Consider the following 14,338-nt stretch of genomic DNA (forward strand, 5'->3'; position numbering starts at 1 on the left):
CTCTTTACAAACAATTCCTATTAATCTCTTTACCCATTTCTCATACAACTTATTACTTTTCTCTAAACTAACAATCTTCCTCCTTTGTCTTATGATAACATCATCTATGTTGTCAACATCATCTTCTCCACACCACTTGAAATAATTACAACCAACAAAATCTTCATTTCCTCTTTATTCATCAAATCAAGAACAACAAAATATACATTATTCACAATCACGAATTACAAAAAAAAAAAAACACTCAACAACCTAACCTTGAAATTCGGACAACCCCAAAATTTCTTCCCAGCATTTCTACTTGTTTTGGTAGTTCTCATGACAACAACCTCTCCACATTGACAAATGGGAGACACACCCAACCCCTTCCACCACCACCACCAAGAGAGGACACACCACGATTTTGATTGCCCAAACATGTGCAAGACTTACATGAGTTGGCTTCGGATATGTCTCTCAACACCAAAATCTGGGGACAAAATGCTTAAAGGAATTTTGTGCAACAACAAACAAGAGGGGAAGAATGAATTTAGGAAGGATCCTTGCCAACATTTAGGGTTTCATGATTCAATTTTTTTTTAATTACCCTTTTTCTACTTATGCCACGTCAATTGCTTCTACCTATTAAAAACGTTGACACGTATAAGTAGAATTTTGCCACCTCATAACTGTTTGAACGACGTTTGTTTAAATTAAACGGAGAAGACTAAATTGAGTCACTTTTGAGAACTTGAGGACTAAATTGAGACACTAAATAATTGAAGGACCATTTTGGAAATTGTTAACAAATTAGAAGACTAAAACAGTAATTTAACAAAAAAAAATGATGTAAAATTTAAATTAGACCTTATTTAATAATAATTACCAATCAAGTTAAAATCAATTAGATAGGTATAATTTAATCATTTAATTATAAGATCTATAATTGACATAACATTTTTTTTTCAAGACAAATAATGATCATAACTTGGTAGAAAATCAAGATTCCGATATTCATTTAGCTGTAAGTTGTATATTTGACACATAATGAAAATATTTAGATAATAACAATCATAGCTCAAAATAAGGGTTTATTTTTCAATTGTTTTTTATAAAAAAAAAAACTTTTAGAAATGGCTTGCACCAATACCTAAGTTTGCACCTATTTAACTTTGAGTAGATGTTCTTGTATCAGAATAAGACATGTTTTCTAATTTTTTTATGTCATTAACAAGGTTTAACATGTAGACACTTTCTTGTGTTTTACGATATGAGTGTCTTCAAGATGCTATTGACATCACAGTTTTATTAATAGAAGAGGAAAAATGAATAAAGTAAACATTGAAAAATGGATATTAATGATCTTTTTCATTTCATATATTGATATGTTTGAAGATTTTATATCAATGAAAGATAAATTCAAATTATACTATATAAATAAAATAAGATGCAAACATTATTTAACAAATAATTTTTGTAAAGTTAGATTTAAAATTTACTTACTAAGTTTATATTAGAGTCATACAAAAAAGTTTATTCGATTAGGACTTATTGAAATTACTGTATCATCCAACAAATTGTTGTTCGTAAATGAGATTGAAATCTCACATGTTTTTTCTTTTTTCTGTGATATTGATTTTATGAGATTGAGTTATTTAAAACTCATCTACTTAGATATATAATGCTCTCTTTCTAACATTATATCAGTTGGAGAAGTGATATTAATAATATTGAAACTAAATCATTTGGATATAGAAGTTGTTGTCACCTAAATTGCATGAATTAAGTTGTAAAAAAAATATTTTCTATAACTTTTTCGAATTTAGATTTGTATTTTATGTAAAAAGCTTATTTTAACTTCTGAATAAACTTCATCAATATCTTTCACCAAGTTCTTTAAAAATTAAAAAAATAACAAATTTAGCAAATACCCTTAAATTGTTATGAATTATTTAATTTAACAACCAATATGTGCATGCTCAAAATCATGTATAAACAAAATTAGTGAAATATAATAATTTACTTAATACAAAAAATGAATCTAATTTATTTATCTAATATCTAAAAAGTGAAAAATAGAGATCATGTAAAATTTATATAAGATTTATATAAGATTTGTTTCTTATTTGTATAGTCATAATAGAGACATATAACAAATTTATATGTTTACGTGTTTTTTAGAAAATCCTCGTATGTATCCTTATTAACATTATGTTAGAACTATTTCAAAATTATGTCAAAGATTAAAAAAATGTCTTTCATGTTGTATGAGTATCATTCGTCTATCGGTGTCCGATATATGTCACATCAAACACGAAAACACACTATCTATAAGGCATGTCCGAACTTCATAGGTTCCAAACACATCCTAAATTACAATAAATTAACTTTAAAAAATGTGTAAATTTTATGTTGTTTTGTTGTTTAAAGTGTGGATTCTACAAAATCAAAGTTTTTGATTACTATCACAATTGTGCTTTGATCTTTGACACTACTTCTATTTGATAAACATGAGTAAATAACGCATAAAAACTACAAAGGATGTTGTTATACTACTGAAGAACTGAGATGCAGACTGATTGTTCAACTGAGAGAATTCTATATATTTATAAATAGAACACCAGAAAGTTACAAGGTTCATACTATAACATAAACTAATGAGAATTAATAAGACGAAGGGGAGAATTCAAGAATACCAGACACACCTTCCTACGGTTGCAAATTAATATATATATATATATATATATATATATATATATATATATATATATATTTAACTAACACATATTGCAGTTGTTTCCCTCTTTTTGGATCAATAACTTCTAAGTTTTGAATCTCTCACGCTTACTGCACCTTGGTTCAATTTATGTTGTGTTTATCTCCACTTGCAGTTGCCACATGATCCATATCAGATGTCATAAAAATAAGGCTAGTTCTACCAAATGAAGGTCTTTGTCAGTCACATGTGAAGTGAGTCTAGCTATTGCTTGTTTTTTTGAAAGCACCTCATCTTTAGGTTAAAAAGTTTTCCTATATTTTTGTTAAACCATGTGAAGTTCCTACTTGAAATCTTTGTAACTTTTGTTATTTATTGTTTCCATCCATTTTACCTTTCCTAGTTCTTTTCTGTTTTAACTTTTCTTCTTCAGTAAACCATTTATAATCTGAGGGAATAGCAAACAGATCCTGCTCATCAAATACCATACTACTAGATTCCAAATTAGATGAACTAGATCTTGAAGGGGTCTTTATCCACTGAAACCATGATGATGATGATGATGATGAGGGATTTTCTTCCTCTTCTAGGTTCTTTTCGTCACCAGTAGGACTTGATGGGGCTGATGCAAACTCATCTTCATTTTCTTGTTGTAGTTCTTCAAACTTTGTGAAAGTCACAATTACTCTAACAGTGGACACTACAGGGATGGCTACCTATATTTCCAAAGTTAATGAGATGGTAGAGTTTGAAAAAAAAGAGAAAGATTATAGATAAGCATGACAAATAAGGAAAAGAAATCATAAACAATGTCAAAACTTTCCCTTTTAATCCTAACAAGTAGAAGCCACTTGGCAGCTAATAATTCCTGTTAAACAACACAAATAAGAAAGGAACACACCGATGGGTAACCAATTACCATGTCTAAATTCTATGCTCTTGAGTCCAGATTTCTCAAGCCAAATTCATGATGAAATCTATGTTCTTGAGTCCTGAGAGAACTCTTGATTTAGTTGAATTCTTCTCTCCCATATTTCAGGTCATGTGTTGATAAGTTTATTATCCTTTTATTCTATTCATAGAGAGAACCAAGAAAGCAGAATTCTGGTTTCCCATTTAGAACTATAAGCTTTTATTTTTTATTTTTTCTTGAGAAGTTCCCCAAATTGAGTTCTGTGCTACTCTTACAGAAAAGTTTGAAGTCTTGCTTGATAAATGTGAATGAATGTTCCAAATGATAATGTATGGTTGGATACATTCTCAAAGTTCACTCCTTCCTCCTTCAATATTTTCATTTTGATCTTACAGTAATGCATTGCATACCATTAGTCTCTGACAAAACAATTACTTTGTACAAGAACACCGGTAGCTACAAAAGACATGCACTATATCTAACCAACTTCTGTCTAATGTCTAGGTGACATGGTTATATATGTTTAACACAATTCAAACAGGAAAAAGGGCTGCCACATGTTTGCTAAAACAATCTTCACTCTTCATGATTGAACTGTAATGCTTTCTGATAATTTTCATGAAATAATGTTTTGGAGAAAAACTTGCCAACAATCATAGATGAGTTCAGATCAGTTGCCATCAGAATCATTTAAGGTCAAACACCAAATAATGCAGCATTCAATCATACAAAAACGTAATTGTACTATAATCAGAACACGATGTTCATTGTTAGATGTCATCAGATAATAGCGATAATAAATTTCCCATTATGAGTACTGCATCAAGAAAAACAAGAGGGAAAGAACTAATGTAAACATATAATGAATGTGTTGATGTGGAAGGCTTAAATCAAAGAACAAAAAGGACATACCCTGACTGGAAAGGAATCCTTTGGAAGTTTTGTTGTAAGGAGTTCTCTTAACCGTCGAACTGCTTTAATTCTCTCAGCAAGAATGTCAAAAATAGGTAGCAATTCATCAATTGTTAGTGGAAAGTTTTGGGAAAGCCAAAGAGCAGGCATCACCCCTCTTGTGTACCGGCTTTCACCATTTTCGGAAGTAAAGTTCTCAGAGTTTGCATTTGTGGTTTTGTCCTTGTGGTCTCTATGTCCACCAGACTTTTCTTTCTTTTCCTTCTTTTCTTTCTTTTCCTTCTTTTCTTTCTTTTCTTTCTTTTCTTTCTTCACACGGTTACTTTTATCACAAGGACCATTTTCATCTGTTGAATTCATCGCAGCTTCCAACTGCTTCTTTTCTTCTTCTGTCAAAATGTCATCATATTTTTCTTCATCCTTCTTCTTCCTTTGTCTGGCCTCAGGTGGTGGAGCTCCAGGGACTTCCCTTGCTTTCGCTATGAAAACCACATTGTGCATGTCATACACCTTGGCTTTCCATGGCCCCACCACTTCTTTCCTCTCCTTTTTCCTCCATGTTACCTGGGGAACAAGAACTGCTTCACTCACATCAATCCCAATGCTTATTACTCTGTCAGCCCTATACTTCTGATTATATTTCCTCTTAACTTCTTTGTCAGTAGGAGGAGTTAGGGCGGCTGAAATCACAAGAACTTCCTTCTCTTTGTGTGAGACTTTGAAAAAGGATCCTGGCAATTTCCTATCATCATCTTTAACACCATCACCAAGAAAAAGAATGCTCTGATTTGACCTCTTGATTTTCATACCATCAAATCCAGCCAAAGTCATATCTGCCCTCATATTGCCACCCTTTTTCCAAATCTTGTAAGTGTCTGAAGGTGCAATCCTTGAGATGAAAGGTATCACAGAACTCTCAAAATGGAATGTAATCTCCATGTAGAAGTCCTTCATCCTTCTCATAATCCCTATATACCTAGGCAACCTTCTAATGTACTTTTTCTCATAGTCATTCCAATAGTACCTGATCATAGCCTTTGCTATTTCATCTTGTTTGTGAATGATAGCTTGTCTTATAGCAGTCCACCTTTCCCTGTTCTTCAACCTACAATTTGCCCCAGCATCCATCAGTTTCTTCATTGCAAAATAATCACCATATTTCACAGCCAGGTGAAGAGGGGTGTCACCATTTGGTACATCCCTTCTATCCACCATAGCAGAGATCACTGCAGCCTTTTCATCCTCCGCTATTGAATCAGCCTCAGTTTTAATCTCAAAGGGGTTACCTAGTTTTGGGAGACGCCCTAGTAACTCATCAAGAGCAATGTGATCCGCCAACACTATGGCCTTGTGCACGGGGCTATGCTCATATGCTGAGACATCAATGTCTTCCATTGCAGATCTTTCTTTTCACACTAGATTTCTGTGATCTCAATCAAGAGCAACTCAAAAATTGAAACTGATCCATTCACAACAATACATGGATAGGTTTATGAAATTCGTGAATGAAATCAACTCCGATTTTTGATAAAAAACAAGAAACGGAATCAATACATTGCTGAGACGACGACAACAATACCAACAATTAGAAGCAGAAAAACACCAGTTTCAAACCAAGCTTTTGCTGAGGCATAATTTTGTAATAATGGAAAACTTGAGAAAGAAATGAGAAAAAATCATGAAGAAAAACTGGAAGTGAGGGTAAATTTATTTGAAGCAAAAGTCTTAGAATAGAAAATATTAATTTAGAGCAGAGCATGTGTGTGGGTCTAAGTGCATCAGACAGAAAATAGAACTCTCCAAATTAAGACATAGAAATTGAGGGTTAAATTTTTAGTCATAATTTTGCCGATTTTCAGAAAAGTGTTTCGATTGTGAAGATGCTGATGTATAGGAATCGGAAGTTGTTGAAGTTGAACCCATTGAAATAGGGTGAAGCAATGACCCACAGTTCTTCAATCTTGACATTGAGTCAAATAATATCTTATCATACTTACTTTTTATGATTTGTATTTATTTTAAACTTTTAAGAAGTTCATTTAATTACATAATTAAATACTTTTTTTAATTCTTGAAACAAAGAATCTTAAGACACTGGTGTTAAACATAAATTAACCTGTTCCTAGATTTCAAATTTAAAACCCAAAATATATGTTATTAGACAACTTTTTTTACATATGTTATTTTTTTTAATTTAAAAAAAACGTTTAGTTCTTTTGAAAATAAAATTATAAATTTAAGTTCATGTGATCTTAGAAATGAATTCCAAGTATTCTAAAAAAATATTATGTAATAATGAATCCATTTAAGAGTGCTATATGATGGTGTCTCCTATTGAAAGGGCTTTTATGAAAGTGTTAAATCATTCAAAAATGATATATTTTCAAAACAAATAATTTTTTTTAAGGGTGCAACAAAGTTTTTACAACATTCAAGAGCAATTTTGTCGTTTCATCATTGTAGAGGCTGCGTTTGGAAATTTCTACGTTGTCTTTTTTCGCACAAGCCCGATTGCACTCATCTACATAAGACAAGTTCAATGATGATAACTGATACCAAATTTCATTAATAATAACAATGGTGAAATAGAATAAAACGTAAATGATACAGCTCAAAGTGAATAAGCAAATTGTTGAGTTTATTTACATGAATGAAATCAGGGAAAAGAATTATTATAACCAAACAAAGGTGAATTTAAACTGCAATCATGAATATGAAAAGTTGGATCACTGTGATTGCAACTATCCTGAAATAATAATGGTTTTCCATATGTCCTGAAACACAATCAACAAATTCTTTGCAGCTATCATTGCATGAATCACAATGTTTCTTTTCCTTATGCCATATTCTTGAAATAGATAATCCATAACTTCAAATTCAATCTCCAGAAAATGGCCAAAGTTCTCTAAAACCCCAAAAGCACTTCCAAATTTGGAGCTTGCTCATGAAGTGTCACTCACACTGGCATAATTAGCTATGACTTTTTTCCTTTCTTTGATTTGTTCTTCTCTTGCATCTTCTTTTTCTTTGCTTCAGCACTGATCCAAGTATTATCAGATGGAATTGCAAATGGGTCTTGAATATTTTCTATCCTACTGCTGGATCCTGGAGCAGATGTGCTAGAGCGATAGGAAGCCTTTATCCATTGGAACCAAGATGATGCCGAGAAATGTGGCACAGCAGGGTTCTCTTGGCCGGTTGCAGATGGACTCGCCGGCGGCGTCGAATTCTTGTACCGGCTGTAGTTCTTCAAATTTTGTGAAGGTAACCAATACTCTCATAGTAAGAACCACAGGTATGACAACCTGTGTATCATGCAAGAGGAAATGGATTAGCATCATTTGCAAAGAAAAGGAAAGAAAACATGTGAAAAGAAAAAGAAAAGCCAACAAAGACAGTAATCATGTAATGTACAATCAAGTTAAATTTCCCTTTCCTGAAGAAGCTCAACAGACATGGTTCAGTTTTTGTTGTGAGCATTGAGCAATCTTTGTTGAGTGCACTTACTAGAATCAGTAATTTGTGTCCACATGGTTTTAACTTATTCTAATCACAAAAACACTAAAGAACTGAAATAACCTCCTCTGATACAAAACCACTCACGAATCCTCACTTAACCTTAAGCTTTTGAGTAGTTGGTTCATGAAAACTACATTCTTCATTACTAAGAATAAGCTCTGAGCTTTTCCACCCATTGAAACTTCTTTTGGTTTTTCTGAAACAGTCTCTTAAAATGGGAATGTCTTTCATTACAAGAAAGAATTCTTAATCACTGCTAGAGATAAAGTGTATAACTCTCAAGCTATCTGTGAAAAATTATAGTTACAAAAAGCATAATACAAATGTCATCGTGGTTTTAGACAAAAATTACAATAATCTTATTTTTTTTCCAAAAACAAATAAGAATAAAAAGTTATCATAAAACGAAAGGAAAGATAAGGCATCAAAGCAAAAATAAAGAAATTAATACAAAAGAATAACTCAGCAAGGTATATGTGTGTGTCTGTACAAGTATGTATAAATCAAGAGATAATAGAAAAAACATTAATACACTCTTTGGAACACACTTTTCTATTGACTGAAATTTATTAGGTATTAAAATTTTGTCAATCTCACTTCAGTTTCCCTTCCATCCCCAACCTAAAAAGAAATGGTGTGATCATAGTTGTAAGCAAACCACCAAAGATAGAAAAGTACAATTTCTTTTTTGTATTCAACCTTAATCCCAAGAAAAACAAATCACAATGCAAGCTCATTGGCATGGATATTACACTGTAAAACATTACTACTGATTGTCAGAAAACCAATTGGTAACTGAGAGTGACTAGATAGCACAGACACTTTTACTTTTGCAATAATAATAATACTGACTCAAAATGACACTTAAGCTGTCATTGATGCAGACATTCTTGTCATTATCACCTATCAGTTCATAAAGAATCACTATCGCATGCTTCATTCATATTGTAGGGTTTTTTGTTTTTAAGCAAAGGGCTATTTTTGAGTCACTTAAGATTGCTTGGTTATTATGTTGGGTTCCCCTTGAACTATATGTAGATAATACAATGAATTATATACTTTATCTTGATATCGGTTATTGAATTGAGCAACAGTATCCGTTTCTAGCTCAGATCTATTCCTGACTTCTATTCTGCAACTACTTTCACTTGATATCCTCCCATTTATAGAGCAACAAATGATGTGCAGCACACTACAGGATAAGCAGAATAAACAAGTGTAATTCATCCTAGAAAGTGACACAGAAGAAAATAAAATGGAAGCAAAGCGATTAAAGAGTTCAACATACATATGCCTAGAATATTCATACTTCTAGTAACAGGCCCTAAAAAGATGACAAAACACTGACCTTAACAGGGAAGATTCCCATTGGAAGTTTAGTTGTAAGGAGTTCTCTTAATTGGCCAATTGCTTTGACTTTGTTTGCAACAACGTCCAGCAATGGCAGGAGTTCTTCAGTCACTCTCATTGGTCAAGTCCGCCGAATCCAGCCAAGCGCATCTTCCAATTGCCTTCTTTCCTCCTCAGTCAATATATCATTGAACTCTTCACTCTCAGTTTCATTTTCATTGCAAGATGAGAAGAGCTCACCATCTGTCATAGCTCCCGGGACTCCTCTAGACTTTATGCTCACAACTACATTGTGCACATCATACACCTTATCTTAGGTTTCCAAGGGACTACCATCTCTGTTTTCTCTTGCCTAGGCTAAAGAACTGCTTGAGTGACATCGGCCGAAAAATATCTGTTTTAGACATTGCAGCAACTTCTTGTTGAACCTCCTCCTCATTTGCTTAGTCAACACATCTGCAAATTAGTCATTTGATCTAACAAACTCAGTACATATTTCTTTTGTCAACAATTTTCCCAAAAAAAATGGCAATCAATTTTTATATGTTTAGTGCTCTCGTGAAACACTAGATTTGATGCAATGTGGAAAGCAGCTTGATTATTGCAATACACCTTCATAATTTGGATGTCACAAAAGTTAATCTCTTGAAGGAATTTCTTCACCCATATAAGTTCACATGTTAGTGATGCTATTGCCCTATATTCAGCTTCAGCCGTCGATCGGGCCACTACATTCTGTTTCTTACTCTTCCAGGAAATAATGTTTCATCCAAGGAAAACACAATATCTAGTAGTAGATTGTCTATCAATAGGAGAACTTGCTCAATCTGCATCACAATACCCAGAGACCTAAATGCTTTCTCTATCTTCATATAACAAAGCTAGCCCGAGCTATTTTGAGGAGTCTGCATAAAGTGACTAACCACACTAGCTGCAAAAGATAGATCAAATCTTGTAATAGTAAGATAAATCAGTTTTCTAACCAGTCTCCTATATCTTTTTGGGTCGGAAAATAATTCAACTTCTTCGGTCGTTAATTTCTTATTTGAGTTCATATGATTGTCTACTGGTCTACAGTCAATCATACCTGTTTCTTGTAAGATATCAACTTCTTATGCGAAATTATAACTCCATCTTTTGACTAAGCTACTTCAATGCCCAATTCAAGCCTCCCAAGTTCCAAACACATCCTAGATTACAATAAATTAACCTTTAAAATCGTGTGTTACTTTTATTTTGTTGTGTTGTTTAAGTGTGGATTCTACAAAATCAAAGTTTTAAACTACTATCACAATTGTCCTTAGATCTTTGACACTATTTCTATTTGATAATCATAAGTAAATAACATACAAAAACTACAAAGGATGTCATAAAAATAAGACGAGTTCTAACAAATGATGGTCTTTGTCAATCACATGTGTAATGAATCTAGCTATTGCTTGTTCTTTTGAAATCACCTTATCAAAAAGTTTTCCTATACTTTTTGTTCAACCATGTGAAGATCCTATTTGAAATGTTTATAACTTTTGTTACTTCCATCCATTTTACCCTATCCTACTTTTTTCTGTTTTGCCTTTTCTTTTTGAGTAAGCCATGTATAATCTGAGGGAATAGCAAACAGATCCTGCTCATCAAATACCCTACTACTAGATTCCAAATTAGATGAACTAGATCTTGAAGGGGTCTTTATCCACTGAAACCATGATGATGATGATGATGATGATGATGGTGCTGCCGCTGAGGAATTTTCTTCCTCTTCTAGGTTCATTTGGTCACCAGTAGGACTTGATGGGGCTGATTCAAATTCATCTCCATTATCTTGTTGTAGTTCTTCAAATTTTGTGAAAGTCACCAACACTCTAACAGTGGACACCACAGGGATGGCTACCTATATCTCCAAAGTTAGTGAGATGGTAAATTTTGAAAAAAAGAAGGAAATATTATAGATAAGCATGACAAAGAAGGAAAAGAAATCATAAACAATGTCAAAACTTTCCCTTTTAATCCTAACAAGTAGAATCCACTTGGCAGCTAATAATTCCTGCTAGACAGTAAAAATTAGAAAGGAACACACCAATGGGTAACCAGTTACCATGTCTAAAATCTATGTCCATGAGTCCAGATTTCTCAAGCCAAATTCATGATGAAATCTATGTTCTTGAGTCCTGAGAGAACTCTTGGTTTAATTGAATTCTTCTCTCCCATATTTCAGGTCATGTGTTGATAAGTTTATTATCCTTTTATTTTTTTTTATAGCAAGAACCAAGAAAGCAGAATTCTGGTTTTCCATTTAGAACTATAAGCTTTTATTTGTTTATTTTTCTCGAGAAGGTCCTCAAATTGAGTCTTGCTTGATAAATGTGAATGCATGTTCCAAATGATGATGTATGGTTAGATATATTCTCAAAGTTCACTCCTTCCTTCTTCAATATTTTCATTTTCATCTTACAGTAATACATTGCATACCATTAGTCTCTGACATAACAATTACTTTGTACACGAACACGGGTAGCTACAAAAGAAATGTACTATATCTAACCAACTTCTGTCTAATGTCCAGGTGACATGGTTATATATGTTTAACACAATTCAAACAGGAAAAAGTGTTGCCACATGTTGACTAAAACAATCTTCACTCTTCATGTTTAAACAGTAATGCTTTCTAATAATTTTCATGATATACTACTGTATTGGAGAAACAACTTGCCGAATATCATAGATTAGTTCAGATCAATTGCCATCAGAAGCATTGAAGGTCAAACATCAAATAATGCAGTTTTCAATCATTGAAAAACATAATTGTACTATAATGAGAACATGATGTTCATTGTTAAATGTCATAAGATAATGGTAATGATAATTTTCCCCTTATGAGTACTGCATCAAGGAAAACAAGAGGGAAATAACTAATGTAAAGATATAATGAATGTGTTCATGTGGAAGGCTTAAATCAAATAACAAAAAGGACATACCCTGACTGGAAAGGTCTCCTTTGGAAGTTTTGTTGTAAGGAGTTCTCTTAACCGACGAACTGCTTTAATTCTCTCAGCAAGAATGTCAAGCATAGGTAGCAATTCATCAATTGTTAGTGGAAAGTTTTGGGAAAGCCAAAGAGCAGGTATCATCCCTCTTGTGTACTGGTTTTCACCATTTTTGGAAGTAAAGTTCTCAGAGTTTGCCTTTGTGGTTTTGTCCTCGTGGTCTTTTTGTCCACCAGACTTCCCTTTCTTTTCTTTCTTTTCTTTCTTTTCCTTCTTTTCTTTCTTCACACGGTTACTTTTTTCACATGGACCATTTTCATCTGTTGAATTAATTGCAGCTTCCAATTGCTTCTTTTCATCATCTGTCAAAATGTCATCAATTTTTTCACCCTCCTTCTTCTTCCTTTGTCTGGCCTCAGGTGGTGGAGCTCCAGGGATCCTTTTGGATTTCACACTGAGAACAACATTTTGCATGTCATAAACCTTGGCTTTCCATGGCCCCACCATTTCTTTCCTCTCCTTTTTCCTCCATGTTACCTGGGGAACAAGAACTGCCTCACTCACATCGATCCCAACCCTTACTGAGTCAGTCCTGTACTTCTGATTCAATGTCTTCTTAACCTCTCTCTCAGTAGGAGAAGCTATGGTGGGTGAAATCACAAGTACTTCCTTCTCTTTGTGTGAGACTTTGAACAAGGATCCAGGGAATTTCCTATCATCATCTTTAGCACCATCACCAAGAAAAAGAATGCTCTGATTTGACCTCTTGATTTTCAAACCATCAAAGCCAGCCAAAGTCATGTCTGCCCTCAAATTGCCACCTTTTTTCCAAATCTTGTAAGTGTCTGAAGGTGCAATCCTTGAGATGAAAGGTATCACAGAACTCTCAAAATGGAATGTAATCTCCATGTAGAAGTCCTTCATCCTTCTCATAGTCCCTATATACCTAGGCAACCTTCTAAAATACTTTCTCTCATAGTCATTCCAATAGTACCTGATCATAACCATTGCTATTTTATCTTGTTTGTGAATGATAGCTTCTCTGAGAGCAGTCCACCCTTCCTTATTCTTCAACCTACCATTTGCCCCAGCATCCATGAGCATCTCAGTTCCAATAAAATCACCATGTTTCACAGCCAGGTGAATAGGGGTGTCACCGTTTGGTACATCCCTTCTATCCACAATAGCAGAGATCACTGAAGCCTTCTCATCCTCCGCTTTTGAAGCAGCCTCAGTTTTAATCTCAAAGGGGTTACTTAGTTTTGGGAGACGCCCAAGTAACTCATCAAGTGCAATATGATCCCTCAACACTATTGCCTTGTGCACAGGACTATGCTCATATGCTGAGACATCAATGCCTTCCATTGCAGATCTTTCTTTTCACACTATAATATATACAAAAATCGTGGAACCACAGCACATGATTCCATGAAATCAACAATTTCTGTGATCTGAATCAAGACGAACTCAAAAATTGAAACAGATCCATTCACAACAATGCATGGATAGGTTTATAAAACTCGTGAATGAAATCAACTCCGATTTTGATCAAAAACAAGAAACAGAACCAATGTAGCTGAGACGACGACAACAACAATTAGAAGCAGAAAAACACAAGTCTGAAACCAAGCTCTTGCTGAGGCATAATTTTGCAATAATGGAAAACTAAAGAAAGAAACGAGAGAAAATCATTGAGAAAATAGCAAAAAAGAAAAGAGGAAAAAAGAATACTTATAATGAAACTGAAAGTGAGGGTAAATTCATTTGAAGCAAAAGTCTTAGAATAGAAAATATTAGTTTAGAGCAGCATGCATCACGCAGAAAATTGAACTCTCCAAGTTAAGCCATAGAAATTGCTGATTTTCAGAAAAAGGTTTCGATTGTGAAGATGCTGATATATAGGAATGTCCCATTGAAATAGGGTGAAGCAATGACCCACAATTCTTGAATCTTGACAATGAGTCAAAG

General features: G+C 33.6%; 1 protein-coding gene across 5 annotated transcripts; it reads right to left on the bottom strand.

Moving 5' to 3' along the window:
- Positions 1-2,767: 2,767 nt before the first annotated feature.
- LOC114190923 (ankyrin repeat domain-containing protein 13B-like) lies at positions 2,768-14,338 on the bottom strand. 5 transcript variants are annotated; one of them, XM_028080001.1, is made up of 3 exons: positions 12,362-14,338; positions 11,090-11,277; positions 2,768-3,241 (listed from the first exon to the last, which is right to left on the bottom strand). In XM_028080001.1, exons 1-3 carry the CDS (start codon positions 13,733-13,735, stop codon positions 3,064-3,066), a joined length of 1,740 nt encoding a protein of 579 aa, XP_027935802.1. In that variant the 5' UTR covers positions 13,736-14,338; the 3' UTR covers positions 2,768-3,063. The 5 variants fall into 5 exon arrangements, 2 of the variants coding, with proteins under 2 accessions (XP_027935802.1, XP_027935801.1); XR_003605888.1 differs by lacking the exons at positions 2,768-3,241; positions 11,090-11,277 and adding exons at positions 7,086-7,825; positions 9,388-9,845 and having other exon boundaries at positions 12,362-14,337; XR_003605886.1 differs by lacking the exon at positions 2,768-3,241 and adding an exon at positions 7,086-7,825 and having other exon boundaries at positions 9,388-11,277; positions 12,362-14,336.

The sequence above is a fragment of the Vigna unguiculata genome, chromosome 7, assembly GCF_004118075.2.
Source record: "Vigna unguiculata cultivar IT97K-499-35 chromosome 7, ASM411807v1, whole genome shotgun sequence".
NCBI classification, from domain to species: Eukaryota; Viridiplantae; Streptophyta; class Magnoliopsida; order Fabales; family Fabaceae; genus Vigna; species Vigna unguiculata.

Excerpts from the sequence above, each read along its gene's own strand:
- LOC114190923 (XM_028080000.1), bottom strand. The coding sequence starts at position 5,915 with ATGGAAGACATTGATGTCTCAGCATATGAGCATAGCCCCGTGCACAAG. Across the intron at positions 3,412-4,520 it reads AGGATTCCTTTCCAGTCAGG|GTAGCCATCCCTGTAGTGTC; the intron begins GTATGTCCTTTT and ends TTGGAAATATAG.